Source organism: Malaclemys terrapin, chromosome 11 (assembly GCF_027887155.1).
Source record: "Malaclemys terrapin pileata isolate rMalTer1 chromosome 11, rMalTer1.hap1, whole genome shotgun sequence".
NCBI classification, from domain to species: Eukaryota; Metazoa; Chordata; order Testudines; family Emydidae; genus Malaclemys; species Malaclemys terrapin.
The window spans coordinates 29,580,664-29,604,573 of NC_071515.1; the positions used below are offsets into that span (position 1 = coordinate 29,580,664).

The 23,910-nt window shown below is 38.9% G+C and overlaps 1 protein-coding gene across 2 annotated transcripts; it reads left to right on the top strand.

Annotated features, from left to right (window-relative positions):
• The first annotated feature begins 396 nt into the window (after window positions 1-396).
• Window positions 397-19,783, top strand: SLC40A1 (solute carrier family 40 member 1). 2 transcript variants are annotated; one of them, XM_054043938.1, is made up of 8 exons: window positions 397-679; window positions 2,209-2,276; window positions 7,289-7,448; window positions 8,310-8,425; window positions 8,859-8,985; window positions 11,751-11,996; window positions 14,768-15,427; window positions 16,731-19,783. In XM_054043938.1, the coding sequence occupies exons 1-8, from the start codon at window positions 637-639 to the stop codon at window positions 17,048-17,050; spliced, it is 1,740 nt and encodes a 579-aa protein (XP_053899913.1). In that variant the 5' UTR covers window positions 397-636; the 3' UTR covers window positions 17,051-19,783. The 2 variants fall into 2 exon arrangements, with proteins under 2 accessions (XP_053899913.1, XP_053899914.1); XM_054043939.1 differs by lacking the exon at window positions 397-679 and adding an exon at window positions 3,405-3,468 and having other exon boundaries at window positions 2,240-2,276.
• The last annotated feature ends 4,127 nt before the right edge of the window (window positions 19,784-23,910 follow it).

The window sequence follows — 23,910 nt, forward strand, 5'->3', positions numbered from 1 at the left end:
TCCTTTATCCCTCTGCGCCCCCCGGCCATAGACTGGTTGAGGCTTGGCGGGTCTTTTTCACCTCCTGCTCAGTCCCTGGCCATTCCCCTCCCCCGATTTGCCCCCTTTGCCCCTTTTTAGCCCCTGTAAAAAAGCAGGCACTAGCATCTTCCGCTAATAAGGGCACGTCGGAGGGCAGTGGCTTCAGCAGCGGTTACTGAGCATACGCAGTTCTTGTGCGCATGCTCCGTACGCCATAAACAGCATAGTCCCAGAGGGAGCAGTTCGCCGTACTACACGTGCTGGGCGGAGACATGCAGATCAGGCGGACGCTGATAGGCTGATCCTGGGACCGCATCCCCGCCTTCGGCCCAGCCTGGCTATAAAGGGTGGCGAGCCGCTAGGCAGCCGTAGCAGCGGCCGCAGGAGCTGGGTTCCTGGCTGGGCCCCCTTCCCGGTGGAGCGCAGCCCCTCCAGCCCCTGCGCATAAGGCTATCGCTTCCCAACTTCAGCTACAGTGATAGCTAAGTTGGGAAAGAAACATTCAGAGAAGCCGTGTCCCCCCCTGCTCCCCGTGCGTCCCCTCCTGTGCGCCCGCGGCTGGGGTACAGGACTGGCAGCGCAGCAGAGCGAGCAGGAATCGGGGCGCAAGCGGACATGACTCGGGCAGCAGAGCAGACAAGCGGCGGAGGATCCTGTGGTCAGTATCGTGCGGGGAGCCCGGGGGGCTGCTGACCCGGAGGGGGCTGGTAGAGAAGGGACGCAGCACGTTTGTGGGGTACGCTGCCTCGGAAGGAGTGCGAGTGTGTACGGGGGCGGCACTGACAAGCACTTCACCCCATGCCGCTCAGATGTGTGACATTACATGTGTGGGTTACGGGGACGGGGGCATGGCGTGACATCGTGCGGTTCAGCTGCAGTGGGCTGTGCAGTAGGTATACAGAGATTTTTAAGGCCAGAAAGGTTTCTATTGATCATGTAGTGCAGCGGTTCTCAAACTGTGGGTTGGGACCCCAAAGTGAGTCAGGACCCCATTTTAATGGGGTTGCCAGGGCTGGCTTAGGCTTGTTGGGGCCTGTGACCAGAGCCCAATGGCTTCAGACCTGGGCATTGGGACTCGGGTTACAGGCCCCCTGCCTGAAGCTGAAGCCCTTGGGCTTTGGCCCCCCTAACCCACTAGGGGGCTTGGGTTGGCTCAGGCTTCAGTCTCCTCCCCCCCCCCCCCCCCCGGGGTTGCATAGTATTTTTTATTGCCCAAAGGGGGTTGTAGTGCAATGAAGTTTGAGAACCCCTCACGTAGTGTGAGCTCCTGCTCTACTTTTCTGTGATTCTGTAACACAGGCCATAGAATTACATTCTGTATTTCTTGCATCAAGTCTAGTGACTTGTGGTTGAACTAGAGTCTAAGGGCACGTCTTCACTATTGGGGATTGACTTATCGCGTCTAGTGAAGACACGATAAAATCGATCCCCGATGGCTCTGCCATTGACTCTGGAAATCCACTGTGGCAAGAAGTGGAAGCAGAGTCAATGGTGACGCGGCAGCAGTCGACTCGCTGCCGTCCTCGCAGCCAGGTAAGTCGACCTAAAATACGCAACTTTAGCTACGCTATTCATGTAGCTGAAGTTGCGTATCTTAGGTCGATTTTCCCCCCCCCCCCCCCCGTAGTGTAGACCTAGCCTTAGATGTATGTGTGGTGTGTGTGTGTGTGTGTGTGTAGAGTGTTGTGTGGAAAAATTGCACACACAGGTGGTGTAGTGCAGTGTTTCTCAACCTTTTTGATACCAGGGACTGGCTTGCTGCCTTCCTAAACTCTGTCAGAGAGATCTCAGGGATTGGTGTTAGTCTGCAGACTGATCATTGAGAAATGCTGTCTGGTATTGCATGTGGGATGAGTTGGATGGGGTACAATCAGGTGGCGTAATGTAAATATGCTGCAAAACTTTGTGCATATTTAGCTAGTAAGACATGTTGAGATGTATTCAGTGTTTCTTCATTTAGTATAATGTTTTTTCTCTTGCACAACTGCTATGCTGTGGCTATTCCAGTGTGTTGAATTAAAACACGTACAGCAAAAATCTTAGCTTATTTTTGCGATAAGACTTTTCCAGTGTAGAGATTGCCGACTTTAAAATGAATAAAACTTAATAGCAACCTAGGAAGATGCCAAATAAATAGGCAAAATGCATCTGAATCCTCTTCAGCATTTCTCTCATTTTTATTTTTAGGATCCTGTGTCAATTATTTTACATCTGCAAAGTTTCTTCTTTATCTTGGACATGCACTCTCCACTTGGGTAAGTGTGTGCGTGTATATATTTAATGCACAAACAAACATCATGCAGTGGAACCTCCTTAATCTGCTTTTGACTAGTCTGTAAGGCACACTGTATATTTATATACAGAAGGTGGTCTTTGGCAAAGACTTAATTGCAAAGTGTTGTGGTGAGATCTCACCACAGTCTTCATAATCTTCACATGATATGGTACAGTATATTTGCTAATATTCTAATAAATAAAAGTGCAGTGCTCACAATTGTCTGAGGGCCTGATTCACTACCCTCGCTCACACTGAGTGATACCTTACTGCTTGAGGAATGTCATTGAAACCAGTAAGGCTTGTTAGAGAGTAAATACTACTCAAAGTGGGTGGAGGATAACCATAAAACTGAGCCCTACTGATCAAAGTATATTTTTGTACTGCTTTGTCCTTGATTTTTATAATTTGAAGGGTTTGTATACCCGCTCACCAATGTAAATTACTGAAAGTTGCACAATAGATTTCCTAGTCATCAGTACTTATTAACAAACCTCTGTTTTTCTGAAACTATAACATCCTTACCTGGAACAGCGTCTATTTACTGAAACAATTTCACCTGTATCTAAACCAACCTTTGTTAGCAATTTACAGTGCTTCAAGGTGAATGAAGGAGATCTAGAAATTGATTTGGATGAAATGTATCTCCCAGTTCATTAAAATCATATGAAGTGGCAAAATCTAGCCTGAGAAATGCTACATTGTTTAATATAATTTTAATCCCGTATCTTGCAACTGAATGACAAGTATTAAGAAGATGAATAAAAGCACTTGTTCCTCTTGAATACCTGCCTTGTCTTTCTATGTCTGTTCTAATTTGTAAAATCTTTGAGGGAGGGACTGGCTTGGTATGTACTTTGTACAGCAGTGAGCACACTGTTCTAGGACTACAAAGTTGTATGCCTCACTTTCATTAATGTAAAGGATTACAGTTGTGTTCCTCCTAAGAAGGCCTGGAGAGAGAGTCAACTTTTGGTTTAAACAGGTGCAATATAGCAATGAATTATTTTAGTCCAAAGACTTTGTTGGTGCTACTACTGTTATGAGAAGTAGTATGTTCAGTCAACAAAACGCACATTGAGCCTGATTCTGCTATTTCTACTAACAGAGTGGCACCTTACTATGTGATTGGTCCCACTGAAATCCATCAGTAGGGCTACTTGCAGATTAAGGTAAGGTATCATTCAACATGAATAAGAGTGACTGACTTGGAATTTAGGATAATAATCTGGACTACTGCAAACAATTGAGTGAAAAATGTCAATGTATAGAAATATTAAACACTATACATCTTTATTGATTTCAAAAACCCAATTGAGGGTCTGAATCCACTGTCTTTAATCAGGAAAACTCCTATTTAAGCAACAGATGTTTAGTCTAACTTGTCTAAAAAGTTCTTTAACCCACAATAATTCCTCTTTGGAGCCTAAAATATTACTTTCAATAATAGAGCAAGGGAGGAGGAGAGAAGGGGAAAGTTATTTTTGTTTGCTCTTTCTCTGCCCCTCAGGATGGAAACACATCAACCCAGACCTCTGAAATGGCTTTTGTATAGTTTTCATTCTGAAATATCAGTGATATGTATTTTGAATACATAATCTTGTATAGCTAAACCTTTTACTCTAGTTGGGAAGATGTAATCAGCTTCCATGTTGTTAAGCACCTGCTCTTAAATACATGTGCTTAAGTACTGTAGAAGTCAAGGACAAGCTAAGTGCTCTACTGAGCTGGTGCCTTATGCCTAATTCCACAGGTATTTTGAAATCCATGGAAGTTAGGCACCTAAATACCTCTGGCGATCTGGGCCTTAAACCTTATTTTATCAGCTGTATACAGTACTAGTATAATACGGTGCTAAAATCATCGAACTGCCATTAAAAGAGGAATGGTTAGGATAATAGCTGTCATTCATACAGAAATAGGGTTTAATATCCATGTTATGAATGATTAGAAGATCTCAAGAATAGCAGGATTAAGCCTGTTATGTGCTTCTGCCTTTTCAGTAAGGCATAGGTCCTAGAACTAGAGGTGCGGGAGGTGCTGCAGCACTCCCTGACTTGAAGTGGTTTCCCTTATATACAGGGTTTACAGTTTGGTTCAATAAGGCTCTCAAGCACTCCCACTATAAAAATTGTTCCAGCACCCCTGCATTAAGGCTAAATTTATTATCAAAATTCCCTGAGTCCTGGCTGTAGTTTAAAAATGAATAACTGGGTTGTTACTTTCTGTTTGTGCTGCTTAATTTTCAATTCACTGTTCTGTGCCATTAATTGATCTCTGACTTTTTTTTTTTCTCCTCTTTAAAGTTTAAAAATACAACCTAAAAACAAAAACCAGTATGCTTCCGCTGTTCAAAACAGCTAGCTTTGGAGAAGTTGAGACAATGTGGAGTAGCATGAAAGTACTGTGAGTGAACACAATGGATGAAATTGCCCAGTTAATGAACTCCTAAACTGCTGATTCTATAGCAGTAGCTTTGAGCAGTATCGTCTAAACAAGACAAAACTGCTTTTTAAACTTTTTTGCATTAATAAAAGCTAAAGAGTAATGTCCATGTTTCATACAATGTAGTACAGGCATAGGGAACCAAGAGAAGGCTACGCTTAATATGTATTTGGGTTTGTAGTCTCCAGTAGCAAGATCTTGGCCTGCAGATACTGAGGGAGAAATCTTGAGCGCGTTTAAGTCAACTGGAGTTTGCCATTGACTTCAGTGAAGCCAAGATTTTTACCTTGAGAGTAATAGCCGTCAAGGTGCATGTGGATGGGGGTTCCATAAAGCTCCTTTTTATTTAATCAAGTTCAACAACTAAAACTTTGATGCAGGAATAGAAGTATATCAGGCCTGAATCATTATGAAAGTAGTGCTTTCTCCTGAATTAAATTTCTATCTGAATGAACAATCAAACAGGTTAGCCAGAATTTAGGGTTCAGTGATCACCTACATACATTTGTAAGTGAAAGTTGAATAAGAAGTAGCTTGAATCATACTGAGTTCTTGATTCAGAAAGACACTTAAGTTTCTTTTATGAAAGAATTAAATTATGCATAGTCTTACACCTTCCCCTCCCCCCCTCCCAAATAATGTAAGCATAGCATGTTACAGAAGGAAATTTTTTTTTGTCTTTGTACATGGAGAACTCAAGTGAATTGTTGGGGGGGTCTGCCTGTCTGAGAGGTCCCAAGCCTGTGGAATTTGAGGGAATGGTGTTGTGACCTGGTGCATAGAGTCACAGCACTGCTTATGTTTGTCCCAGCTGCATCTCCATTACGGTGAGGGTGACCAGACCAAACTTGAGTGGTGGTGTGATTCTGTGCAAAAGATCTCAAAGCCAGGTGTTAGTGGGCCCAGGTCCCCAGGACAACATCTACCACTGCAAGATGAATGTGGGGTAGACTTGCTCTCCAACCCTCCCTCCACAGGGGCCTCAGTTACAGATTTTTGGGGCTCAAGACAAAAATCTGAGTGGCCCTGCTTCTGACAGCTATCACAGGCACTTGCATAAATGATGGAGCTTCTAAATTTGTGAGTGTTTGGAGCAACCCATCTCCAGAAGAGCCTCCGTGCATGTATTCTAATGAATCCCAAAAGCCAAATTCATCATTGGGGTATACTGCTGCTACTCCCCTAGACTTTCAGCAACAATTAATTTGGTCCCAAACAGAGTGACACTTTGGAGGCCTTTTCCTTTATTGCCATCTTGTTCAATTTGTTAGATTACTCAGTTTCTGGTCTTGCAAAAAACTTTTTTGCAACAAACTTGGAACACTCTTCTGTGTGGCACAAAGGGCTTTGAAATGCAGATGATTACTGAGCCTTTCAAAAGAAGCTGATAACTGAAGCATATATATTCTATAATATATTAACATTAGGGACTCTTCTTAACCAAACTGTCTGCAGTAGTACACTACAACTTCTGCAATGCATTTGTTGCAATATGCTTCTAAAGTAAATTGAGCTAATGGCCTAAATAAAGTAAAAATAAAATTCAATGGCCAGCTGTGGATTTATGCATATTGCACAGCATTGTTAGTAAATCACCATAATGGAAACTTGTTTTGCATAAAATTAAGGATCTAGTGTAAAGGCAGCCCTTCTTAAATATCTTTAACACTTAGTTGTTTTTAAACTATTGCAATTGCTATCATAAGTTTTGCATCACCATGATGGTACTACAATACAGGAAGGATAAATTATTTCTAAATAACACTCTTCTGTTGGAAACTTAAGGATGCTTAACTTGAAATCTAGTCAATTTCAATAACTGAATTAAAATCTGGTTTCATATTCAACACCTGCCACTTGTCTCACTACTAATTTGTAGTTTTCCAATCACATTTTCCTAAGTAGAAGCTCCATACAAATGCCAGAGGAATCTGGCCCTCTAGAGGGGAAACAATAAAACAGAAATGGGAATACTGGCTACCTAGGAAATCAACTTATTCTCTGCTCTCTTCAGTTAACAGTAGTCTTGGAAGTTATTTTGTAGGTGAAATGTATTCAGACAGAAGTGCTGATTAAAGTTGGCAGTGTCATTTTAAACTTGCACAGCTAGAATAGATGACAGAGTTGCTTAGTTCCACCCTGTGAAACTAAAGTTTCACATGGACAAAGTTACCATCATCAGTGCTCTTTTAGAAAATGTAAGCTTCTGTGAGGAAGAATCTTCATAAAACTTGGTCCTTTCTCAGGCTTGTTGATTGTAACTGAGGACAGAATTTTGGCCCATAATACTACCATAGAAAGCCTTTGGTACTATGACATATTGGGGATAACCAACATTAATTGGGGGCCAATAATAGTATTGATCTGGACCCAAGCTCCCATTGACATTGGAGGGTGACTTGTATTGGGAGTGGGAGGGAAGGGAGTAACCAAGTTGTTAAATGCCATGTAAGCACAGGTATTCTTTGTGGCGCTATTAAAACATGGAAATCAGTTACTATCTAGCAAAATGCAAATACTGATATCAACTTTTTTTTCTTATTTAAGGGAGATCGGATGTGGCACTTTGCAGTGTCTGTCTTTCTGGTTGAACTTTATGGAAACAGCCTACTCTTGACTGCCGTCTATGGACTGGTTGTGGCAGGATCAGTTCTCCTTTTGGGAGCCATTATAGGAGATTGGGTGGACAAGAACCCAAGGCTTAAAGGTTAGCAACCTTAGTGGAGGCTATTGTCTATTATGGGGTGACTCAAATCTGAGTCAGAAGAGGAAGTCATCTAAAGCAGCTGTTCGCATGCTAGAAAGATCCTCTGGTTAAATATGAAAACCAGGCTTAATTTACTAACTGTCTATAAATATGAAACTATTCAGAATAATAGAGTAAATTCTATATGGATAATCTCAAAGATAAGAGAACACCAATTTTAAGCTCTGATCTATTCCTTACTCATGCAAAACTCTAATTGTAGCTAGAGAGAGAAAGTGAAATCCATGTGAATTTTGCCCGAACAAGGATTGCAGAATCAGTTTCCTGGAATCCAGTAATCTGACAACATAATTTAACATTTGCTGACTTCCTTCTGTCTAGCATTATTCCCCACTGTATATTCTAACTGCCTTTGTAATTTGTTACTCTTGTATGTTAAGAGGTGACTGAAGAGTACATATTATGTAGTTAATTGAAAACCTGTTCTGTAAAAGTAATTTTAAAGCATTTACACAATAGCACTCGCTTTTTTTAAAAACAGTGTTTTGAAGTCCTGCTGAATGCCTACTTTTCTCTTATTGTATTACACTAGTAGGTCAGTGGAACTACACTAAGAATGAACTTGATTCTGTGTAGACTCTGTAAGACAGTGGTTGATTTCAAAGTTAAAATGAGATCTCTGCACACTAAACAGTTTACCTTGTAAATAAACTTAATTTTTAAAAGAGAAAATGGGGGAGGGGGGAAGGACTTGAATATTGCTTGTATAGGAAAAAATAATTATTAAATAATTCCAAACATGAAGCTGGGGAATATCCACAGATTCTATAAACCTTTTTTTTTTTTTTTAACCTGAAACAGTGGCTCAGACTTCCTTGGTTGTACAGAATGCATCTGTCATCCTGTGTGGTATCATCCTGATGATTGTCTTCTTGTTTAAGACCCAACTTTTGACCTTGTACTCGGGATGGCTTCTTGTAAGTGCTCAAATTTAAGACTTCTTACATGTCACTAGTAAAGGAAAGCAACTACTGGTAGTTTAATTTGACTCCAATACAGCTCTTACAACTGAGTATCTGCCCCAGTGAGTCTCTTCCTGCACTCATGGACATCAATGGAGGCTTTGCCATTGGCTTCAGTGATGCAGGATCAGGCCATTAAATCCTACTTACTGTTTTTAGCTTTGTTGCAAAAGGGCACAGGGGAACATACCTCTTTGTTAATAAATAAAATATATTTTTTTAAATGTTCATATTATCATTGTACTGTCTGAAAAGTAACATTTATGTGAATTGGTTTAAAATACAGAACTATAATTTTGGGTGTCCAAGAAAGTCATGATGTCTTTTAGTCATTAACTTGGTCCATCATTTTACACATGTTTAACACTTCTTTTTTCCTTTCCTCCAGACCATGTGCTATATCCTGGTTATCACAATAGCAAATATTGCAAATTTGGCCAGCACTGCCACTACAATTACAATTCAGAGAGACTGGATTGTTGTGGTTGCAGGTGAAGACAGAAGCAAATTGGCAGGTGAAATACATTATTTCCACTACCTAAAAGTGTCTTGGCATGTGGGCTTGATTTTTTTTTTTTTTTTTTTTTTTAAACAGGCTGCAGTTTTACCCTGAAGTCAGCACATTCTTCTATGTTCCAAGAGCTGTGAGAGAACAACAGTTTAAAAGGGCAGCTTTCCCCCTACCATATTCCTCACTATATTTACAGAGATTAGAAATGACTGTTGTAAAACTCTGATTACAACATAGTTTTATGGCTAGGTAACTATCTAGTTCTAGTTTTTAATCCAACTCTAACACTATCGAGGGAGATCAGTTTTATTTCTGCAAACCAAATATATAATTTCATCAAATCATCTGTGTTTAGTATTTAATACTCAATAGTCAATGCATTTACTAACAGGATATGATTAAGATTTATCAACACTTATTACCAAGGGAATCCCGTATCCAGAGAACATTAGAGAGATTAACCTTATTAGGCAAAGAAAGTGCACAACTTGTAATCTTTTCTGATTTATTTATTTTTAATTTCTCAAATTACAAACTCCCTCTTAGTCTCCTATTTTGACCTTGCAGTAGTTTCTTAGCAATTACCTTCTGTAGAACAGTAGTGTCTTAAAAGAAATTAAGTTTCTTCAAACACACAAGTTGTTGTTGGAAGTTGCCTTGCAGAGCCTTAATGTTAATGGTTCTGCCTAATCTTCCTTGTTTGTATTTAGCAAATCACATCCCTTCTCTGCTTCTTCACACAAAAAGAGGTGCATGTCACCCCTGGGGAGAGCTATCTTGTAATAGGTGTAATGTAATAGAGACAGTATTGCCTTTTTTGTCTTTCCTCAATTCTGACAGATTAATGCAGCATCATATGACCATTTGTGTTCTGTACGATTGCCTCGGAAATCGGGCAATCGGTTCGTGCACATTCCTTCTTTCAACTCTGTTTCAAACAAATACCTCACTCAGAAAACCTGTTCCAATTTTATAGACTTCTCCCAAGGAGGGTTTTGTGTCTGGTGTGGGGTGTGTCTTGTTTTTTTTAATTAATTATAACAGTATCTAAAACAAAACAAGGATTATATTGTGAGGAACATCTGTAAAATATTTACCTTGATTGTGAAATATGCAGAATGACCAAAGGCCAAAAGAACATATTTCTAGTCATACTCTTTTCACAAAGGCGGCACACGGCTATGTAATTTAGCTGAACAGGCAAATAAAAGCTATTCTGGTCTCACCTCACTTATCCCAGATGGTTCTCTCCATCTTGATTCTCATATGGCTTCCCTTCTAACTCATCTGTGGGGGGGAGGGGTGTTGTGGGAGGAATGCTACTTTCCCAAGCTCCTTGCTGAAACAATCTTCTCTCTCTCTGTTGATCAGGCAGGTCTTCATGTGTGAAGACTCCTGTCTTGTGTGCTTTGATCAGCAGTGAATTGGCTATTAATACTGACAATTTATCATCTTTAGATTTCAGAGTTAATTCCTTGAAAGGAACAAGCAATTTCAGGCTGTCTGCAGACTCCAGAAAACATCAATATATTGGTTTACCGTTGGTTCATGGTTTTTACAGAAAGCTTAGGCCAAGATTTTCCAAAATAGGACTCTAAAATTAGGCTCTTATATCTATATTTAAGCACCTACATGTGTGGCCTGTTGAGAGGGATGGAGAGAGCTGAGCATTCAGTGACTTCCGTTGGCCACAGAACAGTCAAATGTAGGGCTGAAAGGGACCTCAAGAGGTCATAAAGTCTAGTCCCCTTCACTGAGGCAGGACCAAATTCAATCTAGACTATCCCTGACAGGTTTGTCCAACCTGTTCTTAAAAGCCTCCATTGACTGGGATTCCACTACACCCTTAATTAAAGATGGAAGCCTCTTCCCGAGCTTTTAGTTATAAAGTTATTCCTAATGGCACCAGTTCAATGCAAATAAAGATTAGTCACTACTATATGCACAGCAACTTGGTGGGGAAAGTAAGGCAAAAGTTCATGGGGGTCAGAGGAGGGAAGAGGGAGGACTCTTCTTCCCATTATTAGAATGGAACCATGAGCTATATATTAATGTCAAAACCCAAGAGGACTGCACCTAAATGTGCATGAGTGGAACAGAAGGGAGAGAGAACTTTGCTCTCTGAAATTGCAGAATGATTGATGACCACTGCGTGCCTCAGTAAGGAAGGAAATTTAGTCAAATCAAAGGTCTGTTGCTATCAGAATGGGTATTATATGGTCATTTGTAATTGGAGAGAGGTGAACTGAGGAAGCAAAGAAATACATGGTTTCAGTATTGTACAGATAGAAGTTTCTTAAACTGTCATCCATTACAGAAATATTTTTTTTCATAGGGTGTGATCCATTCTGTATTTGGTGTGCCCACTAATTTCAGTTGAGTTGCTTCAGAATTGGGCCAGGAGTGCATAGTGATCTTTGATGAAAGGGGAAACATTTTGAGGAGTATTCTGGAGACATTTGATAAGTTTTCATCCCGCTTATTTTAATCCCAGTATGCCCAATCATAAACATCTCACTCAGACAAAACTCTGATCGCAATGGGAGGTTAGTTTGATTAGCCCAATACAATTAAACTAACTTTCATCAGACACCGAAGTATTATCATACATAAGGGCTAAATCCTGGTCCCAGTGAAGTCAATAGGAGTTTTGCTATTGATTTTTGTAGGGACTGGGATTTGGCTCAAGTATATGTAATATAATAGAAGATTAAAATGAACTTCTGTAAGTTTTCATTAATATTTTGCTTATCAAATTATATATTATAGATATGAATGCTACAGTACGAAGAATTGACCAGCTGACCAATATCTTGGCCCCAATGGCAGTTGGCCAAATAATGACCTTTGGCTCACCAGTGATTGGCTGTGGCTTCATTTCTGGCTGGAACCTGTTGTCTATGTGTTTGGAATATCTGCTGCTCTGGAAAGTCTACCAGAAAACCCCTGCTCTAGCTCTCAAAGCTACTTCAAAAATTGAGGAATCGGAGCTGAAACAACTGAATGTACAGAAAGGTATCAATGATATCTTTAAAATTGATTTTATACATTACATCCATCATTCCAAAACTGGAAACAATTCATTTTCCATTTTATTCTCCTGTAGACTATCTTAGGTTTTTTTGCTTAATGATACTTTTCAGGATTTTACTCTTTACTGTTAGAGCAACTTGTTTTAGTGTCGGGTGTCATTACCAATGAACTTAGTTTTGAGTAACAATATTTGAGGTTGCAGATGGCTGGAATACCCCATAAACAGCAGCTAAAGAATGGACATTTTGGTTCTCTCCTTGAATTGGTCTCTTAAACTAGCCAGTTTTAACTATAGAATGTATCCAAAATGTGGCAGATGTTGGAATATGAAGTCTAAAGAATATTTTTCCCTTTGAAAAAGGGAGATGTCTAACAGGGAAATAACCCTCAAAGCACCTAGGAAACACAGAGCTTCCAAACCTCCACCAAGGATATGGAATTTGTTGCAGTAGCTGGAAAAAGATACTCTAAATGTGAGGTACCACTAAGTGAGGACTGTCCTTTCGAAGACTTAAGGTTTGATTAGGGTTCTTAAGGAGGGACCAGTGTAGTCCTGGGGGACATATGGGTAGGGCTATTGTAAGAAGAAATACATTCTTTGTAAATTCTAGGATGACTTATAATAGTCTAAAGTTAAAGTAAAAAGATGGTGAAGGATGATGCCATTTTGGCAGTCTACTGCTAGTACCATGCACTACAGTTTAGGAGATCCTAGATAGTAACATCCCCTGACTGCTTTTCTCCCCAACCAGCAGTGCATGGGACTCCTGAGAAATCATTTTTAGTCTCTGTGGAGGAGAGTGCCCTGGGGTTAATACTAGAGCAGTGGTGGTGTGCTCCAGAAACAGACCTTACCAACCTCTTGATATAGGAGAGGTGACGACAACACAGGTTGATTTGGGAGGGGGGGTGAAGTGAAGAGGTTAAAAGGCGAGTACAGCTCCTTGGAGCTCTGAATGGGGCTTCTTCAAGCTCCTCGAGACGAAGGACAAACTTAGCAACTGGCAGTGTTTAGAAAACCTGTCTCATTCCCCACTATTATTTTGACTTGGTTTAAAACTAGACTTGTTAGGAGAACAGGAGTACTTGTGGCACCTTAGACTAACAAATTTATTAGAGCATAAGCTTTCGTGGACTACAGCCCACTTCGGATGCATATAGAATGGAACATATATTGAGGAGATATATATATATATATATATATATACACACATACAGAGAGCATAAACAGGTGGGAGTTGTCTTACCAACTCTGAGAGGCCAATTAATTAAGAGGAAAAAAAACTTTTGAAGAGATAATCAAGCTAGCCCAGTACAGACAGTTTGATAATAAGTGTGAGAATACTTACAAGGGGAGATAGATTCAATGTTTGTAATGGCTCAGCCATTCCCAGTCCTTATTCAAACCGGAGTTGATTGTGTCTAGTTTGCATATCAATTCTAGCTCAGCAGTCTCTCTTTGGAGTCTGTTTTTGAAGTTTTTCTGTTGTAATATAGCCACCCGCAGGTCTGTCACTGAATGACCAGACAGGTTAAAGTGTTCTCCCACTGGTTTTTGAGTATTTTGATTCCTGATGTCAGATTTGTGTCCATTAATTCTTTTGCGTAGAGACTGTCCGGTTGACAGTCTATTGACTCTATCTCCCCTTGTAAGTATTCTCACACTTATTATCAAACTGTCTGTACTGGGCTAGCTTGATTATCTCTTCAAAAGTTTTTTTTCCTCTTAATTAATTGGCCTCTCAGAGTTGGTAAGACAACTCCCACCTGTTTATGCTCTCTGTATGTGTGTGTATATATATATCTCCTCAATATATGTTCCATTCTATATGCATCCGAAGAAGTGGGCTGTAGTCCACGAAAGCTTATGCTCTAATAAATTTGTTAGTCTCTAAGGTGCCACAAGTACTCCTGTTCTTCTTTTTGCGGATACAGACTAACACGGCTGTTACTCTGAGACTTGTTAGGGTTGTTAATATGCCTCATGCAGGCTTTCCAGTTTGCAGGGATTTGTACAAAGCTTCATGTTCAAATAAACTCCAGAACACACACTAAAGTTCAGCCATCCACAAAGTGTCAGATGGCTTCCACTCTAGCTGAAAGGCTTTTTCAACCTTTGCCAACTCTCTCCTGGCTTTAGGTTTGCAACAAAATGAGAACCTGGCACAGTGTGAGTGTCTAGGATTGGAAATCAGGAATGACTCTATTAGAATCCCAGCTATCACACAGACTCCCTAAGTGGCCTTCAGCAAGTCACTTAACTTCTCTGTGTTGCTTTACCCACCAATAACATAGGGAATAATATTTGCTTACCTACCCCATGGCGCGTTGAGAAGGTTTTTAATTGTACAGTGCTTTGAACACTAAAGCCCTATATAAGTGCCTAGTTGTGTCATTAAGCAAATTATTTTGCACAAACCATTGCTTAGTGTTCACATTTCACAAGAAACCTAGTGTGAGAAGAGAGAGTAGGCTACTCTCTCTTCACCAATGTAACACAACAAGCTGCTTTTTTAAATCAATGAAAATTAGCTTTATTTTTTTGGTTCCCCCTATTCCTTTCTGGATTTAAGGGCATGGGTAGAATGTGAAATATAATAATTTTAACAAAGCTGTCTTTGTAACATAATTAACCAGAATATATTTAAAATGACAAACCTCCTGGAAAGGAAGCACCTTCATTAAATACATACAACATAATGAGCTATAATTCTTTTGAAGGAAAGCACTTAATAGTTGTTTCTGTTTTTCAGATAGCGAATTGAAGCCCACTGAAGGAGTCCAGTTAATTGGCGAGAAAGATGTAACAGTCTTTGAGCCCCAGCTGGAGAAGGAAATCAGCTGTAGTGCCCGGATTGCTGAACCTTTCATCACATTTCGTGATGGATGGGTTGCATACTACAACCAACCTGTGTTTCTTGCAGGCCTGGGTCTTGCATTCCTCTATATGACCGTTCTGGGCTTTGATTGCATTACTACAGGTTATGCATACACTCAGGGTTTGAGTGGTTCTGTGCTAAGCCTTCTGATGGGGGCCTCGGCCATAACTGGAATCATGGGAACAGTAGCCTTTACCTGGCTCCGTCGCAAATGTGGCCTAGTTCGCACAGGCTTCATCTCTGGAATAGCCCAGTTTGCCTGCTTGGTCTTATGTGTGATTTCTGTGTTCATGCCTGGAAGTCCTTTGGATTTGACTGTTTCCCCATTTGCTGACATCCGTACCAGGTTATTGGAAGGACAACCATTGCCTACTGCACTTCCAGCTGATATGTCTGAAATATCCTTTACAACTGGAATGCACAACTGGTTAAACAGGTCTAGCTCTGTTAACAGTGACCTAGAGATGAGTTCTGACTCTGTGCCTTTAATCTCTGTTAGTCTTCTGTTTGCAGGAGTCATTGCTGCTAGAGTTGGTAAGTAATGTCTGTCTATTAAAATCTCTAATCTGTGCTTATTTTTAATTCTATTCGAGCTTTATTAGTTGTAGATCCTTTTTGTTAAACTCAGATTTTAATAAAGAACCCAAGATTGACTGCATTACTCTTACTCATAACAAATCTAAAACTTGTATTTGATCTTGCAGGAGTCTTGCCTATGTAGTTACCATAGCCCCTAGTTTCTTGTGTATACGACTTAATGAAGGCATTGTGCAATATTAATTTTCTTTACTCAGTACCTTTTGTAAACATATGTAGTATACTCTCTCATGAGATGGAGTTAAGTATTTGCAGATGTTTAATTAAAATTGCTATATATTTGATAACATTTAATTAAAGCTTTGAGGATTTGCTAGATAGCCTAGTATTAACACCTCAACAGAATCAAAGAGCAGAACAATTTAATTGCATGAATGAAACAATGTATAACTATCATTTTGTAGTACCGCTCTTATGGCTTCTCTATACTTTTGTTCTTTTGGGAGGAGAAAATACTTGGCTTGTATGCATTTAGGGTTACTTGCAAAGAATTTAAAATCATAATTAAACAGATTAATCAGGCACAGGAGCTACTACAATGAGTTTCTCCTTGAAATCAAACTTTCCTGCAGTGCTTACAGTTGAAAACATGTGTGCTTCCTCCCCTCCCCCCAACACATTAATCTCTCCACAGGACAGAACTATTATTTATTACAATCACAAACCTTAAATGGAGATGACCACTGGAATGAAAAATTTTTTAAACAATAAGTAGACTTTGCTTATAGTCTACATGATGTGCTCTAAATTTCTTTAACTTTTTTCCAAAGTAAAATTAATCTTACTGTATCTATACATTTTCCTCTTTTGCACATGGAGAATTTAAACTAGTTAAAGGAATTTAAATGTTGTTACAATATTTACCTTACTCAGTTTTAGTATGAGTGTCAAATAATCCAGATTTTTTTCACAATCCTAGAGTATTTCCATTCTCTCCTTAATAAGGAAAGGATTGTTGTACAAAGCATTGTTTGACAGGCATACTTAATTCAGTGTTGCACCAGTTCTCTCTATAAGAAATAGCAGCAAAGGGCAAAATTCTTTAGTTACACTGATGGAAAGTCTATTCAAGTCAGATGAGATCACAACTTGACCCAGATGTTTGACTTCAGATCGGTGCTCATTATAATGAGGATTGGGTTGGTAAAGAAATAACTGTAGAATCAGACCCCTTTGAAAATCTAACCTTTCAATATAAATTAAGGTGTGTTTTTGGTTTTTTTTTGTTTTTTCCCCATAGGCCTCTGGTCCTTTGATTTGACGGTCACACAGTTGCTCCAAGAAAATGTGATTGAGTCTGAAAGAGGCATTATAAACGGTGTCCAGAACTCCATGAATTACCTTCTTGATCTGCTGCATTTCATCATGGTCATCCTGGCCCCCAACCCTGAAGCTTTCGGCTTACTGGTGCTTATTTCTGTGTCCTTTGTTGCAATGGGCCACATAATGTACTTCCGATTTGCCCAAAAAACCTTGGGGAATCAGCTCTTTGCTTGCTGTGGTCTTAAATCCAAAGCCGTCTCTAACGATTCACCACCTAGTAATACATCCACTGTTTAGGGGGTCTCAAAGTATTGCCACCCCCTGTTTAATTATAATACATGTATGCAGTTAGATGCTTCAAAGTAGCCATAAAGGGCAAAGTAAGGTGTTTCTCTACAGTCTAAAACAGTCATAGTACACTCACTTCAAGGGAGACCTCCTAACCAGCTAAGAAACTTGGCCAAATTCATCCATATGTTTCAAGTTTGGGTTATAAGGAAATTATTCTGACACTAAGTTTAGGGTTTAAACTGAATCACCAAAATATGTAGTGTAGGAATGCACAATATTTTATCATAATTGTAATTTTGAATTTCTTCCATTTTAACCATGATGAAGACTATGGCCTCACTAGCCTAAATACATACAGTACTCTTTAGCTGATGTACATGTGTAGTCTTCACCTGAATTTAGAGCAGTTATTTGCCCATTGAGCAATATAGTTCATGTTTGTTAGCTTGAGTAAAACTTGTTTTATGTTTTTATTTTGTTTGGGGTTTTTCCCCTTTACATAAATGTTGTGGTTTCTGCCTATATGCTGCTCCAGTTAAGAGAACAGGTTTTTTTTTCCTAAACTGGCTGAAATGTTATACTAACAAACAAGTTGTGTGTACTGTGTGGTGTGGTTTTTAAGTTCTGATGTTTGCCTAAAATATATCTTTGCCTTTGTCTGGTTTTGATTTAACTTTAGAGAAACACCTTTGCAGTTTTAGCTTATATTCTAGTTCATGACTAAATAAGTTCAAAATATTGTATTACATGTATGTAGCACTTCATAAAATTAAGTACAGTATAACCAAGTAAGCCGAAGCTATAAATGTAATGTAGCATTGTAAAGCAAAGCTTTTCTATTAAAGCACACCAAATGTGCTAAAGAAGGTTTGACAGAGCAGATAGTGTTAAGGGTCATGAGTTTGGATATAGAAAAATAGACTAAGGGCTAAATCTACTGGTCACCTTTCTGAAAATTATCAGAATATGAGCAGCTTCAGTTTCGTTTTAATCTAATGCCATTGCTTTAAGAAACCCCAATATCAGCCTGGTGTATTAGAAAATTACTAATCCAGGCTAAACTAAATGTAAAGGACAACTTAAAATATTTTAAGAACATTGATACTACTTTTCAAATTCTCTTGTAAAACATCTTACACTTTTAAATTACTAGAAACTTGTATTTTTAAACATCTGTAAAACAAACAAGCTGTGACCGTATGACCCTTTTAAAGCAATTTTTGGGAGAACAGTGGAGAGTGACCTTTTCTTTTTTTAAAAGAAGAGTCATTTTTCAATGTGCAGGTATGGACAGAGCTTTTATATTAATCATTTATGCACTTTTGTGGAAACTGCAGTAATGTTGCTTTAGTATTCTGAGTTTCCTATGGTATGACAGTATGACTTTTAAACAATGTTAATAAGTCTTTGTAAAATGTTTGGAAAAAAATATAATTTTTTTCACTTTGACTTTTTGTACTATCTTTCAAACAGTCTTATGTGTTGGCCAACTTCAACCTTGGTGTAAGCAGGCACAACTCCATTGAAACTATTGGTGTTTATACCATGGCTGAATCTGGGTCACTTTCCTCAAAACTGTGATAAGTTGTATTGTATTTCCATTTTAAATAGAATGTAAAAAATTTAGTATTTGTGACCAATATTTTTTTTGAAAAAATAAAGTAGTAGTCCTCAAAATTCAGTAAGTGCTTGTAACAACAATCCCCACCCCCCTTTTTTTCCTCTTAAGGATCAATGTTAATCATTGATTCTTTACTGAATGGCACTCAGGGACTCCTTAATTAGATTTATAATTGTTCCTACTTTTCAACAAAATCTGGCTTTGCACTGTAATAAAATATCACATGTATTGATTTTATTAATAATAAAAAATCAGTGGCTCAATCATGGGGCATAACTCCTGAAGGAAATTTGAGTTTTGCCATCAACAGAACTTTGTCAGGAAAGAAATTAAATCAGGTCTTGTTTGTGTGGACTGTCTAATCGTGTTTTATAGAATGGATACCTATAATGTTAGACTTTGAAGACAATGGATTTATACTAAAGATGAATGTCCACTTGGGGCAATGGACTAAACAATAAAACTTAGATCTCTGATTTGCTAAATGTCATCTTATTTCTGATTATCTGTAATCTCAGTTGAGGCCACATTCTAATATTGAATGTGAATAAAGATTACTTGCTCTGCTTGTGGCATTAAATGCTATGCCATACATTTTGTTAAGAACTTTGATGTGTGCAAAATTTGAAATATCAGGCCCCCTAATGATACAAACTCCCACTGATTTGAATGAGAGTTTAGGATAGGCAAGCAATGCGCAACTAGGTGCCAAGAGATAATCCTAAAGCATAACCCTTCTTACTCCAATTTATTTCATACAACTAGAATGCTTTGGACCTAGCCTAAACATGTCAGGAAACAATGTACTGTTTAAGTACATGGTATGTGCCATTTACTTTGAAGCACCATGGGGCCCTGAAGTAGTCTTACTTTATGCAAGTTTTGTTGAGTAGGCACTTTAGGAAGAAGCCTGTCATCATTTGTTTCTTTGTTTTTTTGGGTTTTTTTTTTTTTTTTAATTAAAACATGTCAAATTAGATGGGCGGGGAACCTCTTAATGTGCATTGTAAAACCAATATTACTATTCCAATTTTTGTTATCCTTTTATGTAGGCTATAGTAGTTGATCTATTCATCTCATTAATAAACCTTGTGAATAAATCTGGATGAGCAGTTTTAGTTCTGTTTGGTTTTATTCTGTATATAGATGGGTGTATTTGATGGATCAAAGTCTGCCACATTTTAGTCTAAGTTTTATAGTCCGAATACTTTGTCTGTTCCTCAATTTAAAGCTTGATAGATACGGTCAGGAAGTACAAACAAATGGGATAAAACAGGTAACAAAAGGTACCACAGTGTGTGTGGTGGCTTTTGTTTTAAGTAGCTAGAGTGACTTCATGGTCCCATTGAAGTCTATGGCAAAACTCTCCTTGACTTCAGTGGGGCCAAAAAGTTATCCCTGTATGGAGACAGAAAACCTCTCTTTTCCAGACTTGTGTGTTCTTAAAATTACACACATACTTTAATACAGAGCATGAATGTTTTATGCAAGGCCTCTTCTCTTATTAAATGTTATTGATTTTAAAAAATATATTAGAAAGCCAGAATGGACTACTGTGATCAAGTCTGACTGCTGATAGAACACAAGTCATAGGGCTTTTCTGAATAATTCCTATTTAAGCTAGAGCAATGGTTCTCAAACTTTTGTACTGGTGACCCCTTTTTCACAGAGCAAGCCTCTGAGTGTAGCACCCCCCCCCCATAAATTTAAAAACACTTAAATATATTTAACACCATTATAAATGCTGGCTGCAAAGTGAGGTGTGGGGTGCAGGCTGACAGCTTGCAAACCCCTCCCCCCCCCATATAGTAACCTCACAACCCCCTGAGGGGTCCCAACCCCCAGTTTGGGAACCCCTGAGCTAGAGCATATATTTAGGAAGACCTGCCATTGGCTATTTTTCTAAAGTTACATCATGCTAAAGTTTAAGTCAAGTATGCCACATGAGAATTGGAATATTATAAATTCAAAGTAGAGTTGTTTCACAATTAAGACATGAATAGAAGAAATCACCATTTTATACCATAAAGAAGAATCTAACAAGGACTGTTATTTAGGAATTAAATTTATATTACAAAGTCAAATTACAGTTAGTTAGTTCAATTCTTAAGAGGTGGTGAAGATTAAACTCCAATCTTAGAAAATATTGGAATACTAAATATGCTGTGCTTCACACAGGCAGAGTATGCATAATACATACAATGTAAAAAGATTTAAGTGGATTTTTTTTTTTTTGTCTAAGTGATGATCATAAGGCCTGAAAGTTGCTGAGTTCCCTAAAGTGCCCTGGAATTCAGTACACCACATCCATGTGCATCCTCTGAAGTGTGATCAAAATATATACTGATTGTGATAAAGCTAAGCAGCCCATGAACAATAAACTATTCTGCAATAATAATACCATATTCCATAGTTGATGTTTTTGAGCATGGGAACTGTTTGAGGCATTGTCTTTTCAAAACTTAAAGATAAGTGTTTTATACATTCTAAGGTGGGTTTTAAAACTGAAATGTGGTAAAAAGCAAAGGACATAGTGAACTTGTTCCCTTCCACTCAAATTACTCTCTCTGTGCCTACAGTTCAAGGAAAATGTCTATTACTGTTCAGAAATTTAAGAGTAAAGCTGCTGGCTAAAAGCTCACTTAACATCCTGTAACTGCAGCTTTTTGTTCTATAGAATGTATAGTATAATTCCCTGGTTTCCAAAAAGCACTTTCAGTATTATTTTGGCCACATCCCTATCAGCACCCTCTGCGTTCTCCCTACTCTAAGCCCTAATCATCTCCTGTCATAGTATCCACATTCCATTCCCACCGTATGGAAGACTGGAGAGAACTCCTTTGAGCCCAACACTTGGCCATTATTGGAACAACATAAAGCCCTTCCACCACCCTGGGAGCAGAGTATGCTCCAAGTACTAAGGAGCAGTCACAGACCCTGCTGCTCACATAATCTTTAGGTAACTTGGCTAGTATGACTGGTAACTGAAGGCAAACAGAGTAATGGATATAGGCAATCTGAGTGTTGCTTTTTCCTCTCTGATTGTTCAAACAATTAGTGAATTTCACTGCTTTTAAAACTGAAAGATTGATGGACGTCATTGACTGATAGCTGCCAGGAAGACTAGATCCAGCACAGTCCTGAAACAGTGCTTCACTGCTACAACCAAGTGAGGTTTATTTTACCCTATGCTTACTTGGGGCTAAGTTTCTGGTAGAGAAGTCAAACTAGCACAACCAACCTCTCTGTAATCTGTCCCCTGACTTCGCTATGGGCGGATCATTCTGGATCTGTTCCTGTTCCCTTTAAATCAATGGGAGTTTTGACTGACTTCAAATGGTAGCATGATTAGACCCTGCACTTCTACCTTAACTTAGTGTTTAAAGTGTGGAGGACAGAAAACTGAACAAGTGTGTTTACTTAAAGACAGGCAAACTGTGAGGACAAAGTGCATGCAGTTCTGTAATGCTTTATACAAATACTTCAACCTGTCCTAGTGTGAGTCAACATTCATTGTAGTTAAACTTTTCCTTTATTGCATTTTGCCGGAAGAAAAGTACACAACAAAGTGCAGAGAGCAATCCTATTCCAAATACATGTAATAAAGTGGATATCCACGTGTCACACATGTAAGCGGAGGGTTCCAACTCTGTTACAAGGCAAGTATCTTTCTCTACGTTTACACTTAAAGGGCCTATTCCTGATCCCAAGGCAGTCAAGGGGATGAGTGTGAAATTATAACAAACATTGCTATTAGAGATTTATTGATCACTATGCTGTACCAAACATCCCTCAGTCTATCAGCAACATAAAAAGACATACTCAATAGAATTAACAAACAGCCAATTATGAGAGTTCTATGGAACCATAAATGAAATGTTAATGTTTCAGTATATGCAGCTAGCAATACAGGTTCAGCCAGTGCCTATTATTTCTAAGAGGGAAAGATGAATTATAGAATATTGCTACCATCTAGCCAACATATACTATGTCACAGAGCCTGAAGAAAATTTGTGTATATGTAATAGATCTATAAAAAGCCTATAGTCTATTGCTAATACTGCAAAGTGTAGGATACTTCCATAGGATGTTTATCCCAATTTTATCCTCCACAACCACTGTACAGCCTGTGGGCCAATTCAGGTATTGACTTTTCATGCTTGGTAACCACCAGTCAATTACTTTCCAGAGTTCTCTCTAATAGATGGCTTGCCCTATTCATAATTCCAAAAAATGTAGTTTTTGTCTCCATTTAAGATCCTGAGTTTAGCAGGCAGTCAATAGGCAGTCTGTGAAACTTGCTATTAAAGGCTGTTCTGCATGGACATTAAAGATTTCAAGAAACACTTTTTAAGAGTTGAGGTTTGCCTTGATATCCTTAGTCAAAGCCACCTCCCCATTGCAGTGTGCCTTGGCCAAATTTCCCACAGCAGGTATGCAGCAGACCCTTGTTCTAAAAAAACAGGTAATAGCCACTGCCTAAGACAGGATGCTGAATCAGAAGGACCAAAGGCAGGCTCTGGTGTGAAAATCCTCTAATTACAAAAAGAACAAGAGCAATGAGGCACCATCCCCTTCATTATGTAAAGACATTTTTAAAGCAGGACTCTTTCTTTCTGGGCTGTGCAAGTGTGCTGAGGTTAGAAAATAATGCATGATTCATCCCTCATATGTAGGACCTTTAATATAGGTCAAGCCACTTCAGAGATTTTATCTTGAGCCCAAGGAATCAGAATGATGCCTTCTGACTAATGTCTTTATGTATACGGTTCATGGGAAACCTGTAAACATTCTCGAAATAAATGGGATCTGCCTCGTTATTGCTTAGCATGAGGGCATACCTTTGTTAGCAGAGGCACAAACATCATTGTCCTACATCTATTGACTGACCTTCAGAAAGTATTTCACAATATTCTTTGCTTTTAAGTGCCATAATATCATTGCAGAGGACCTTAGACTATGTATGTTATATGTCTACATACACAATATTTTAAGGTGTACTCCAGAGATGCTTCAAGCAAGGTACATCTTTGGTCTTAAGGAGATTGTGTGTCCCTTTAACATATAAAAACAGTACTTAGATATTCGTCCTCTTATTACTGGCAGTTCATTTCCACAAGCTGACCATGCTAGACATAAGCAGTGACTGAAGAAGGCAGGCAGAAGCAGGAAGGAGGAAAGTTGCCAATGTTAGAAATATTTGCTCAGCTGTTCCTGGAATGAGGCCAGTCAAAGTTACTGATTA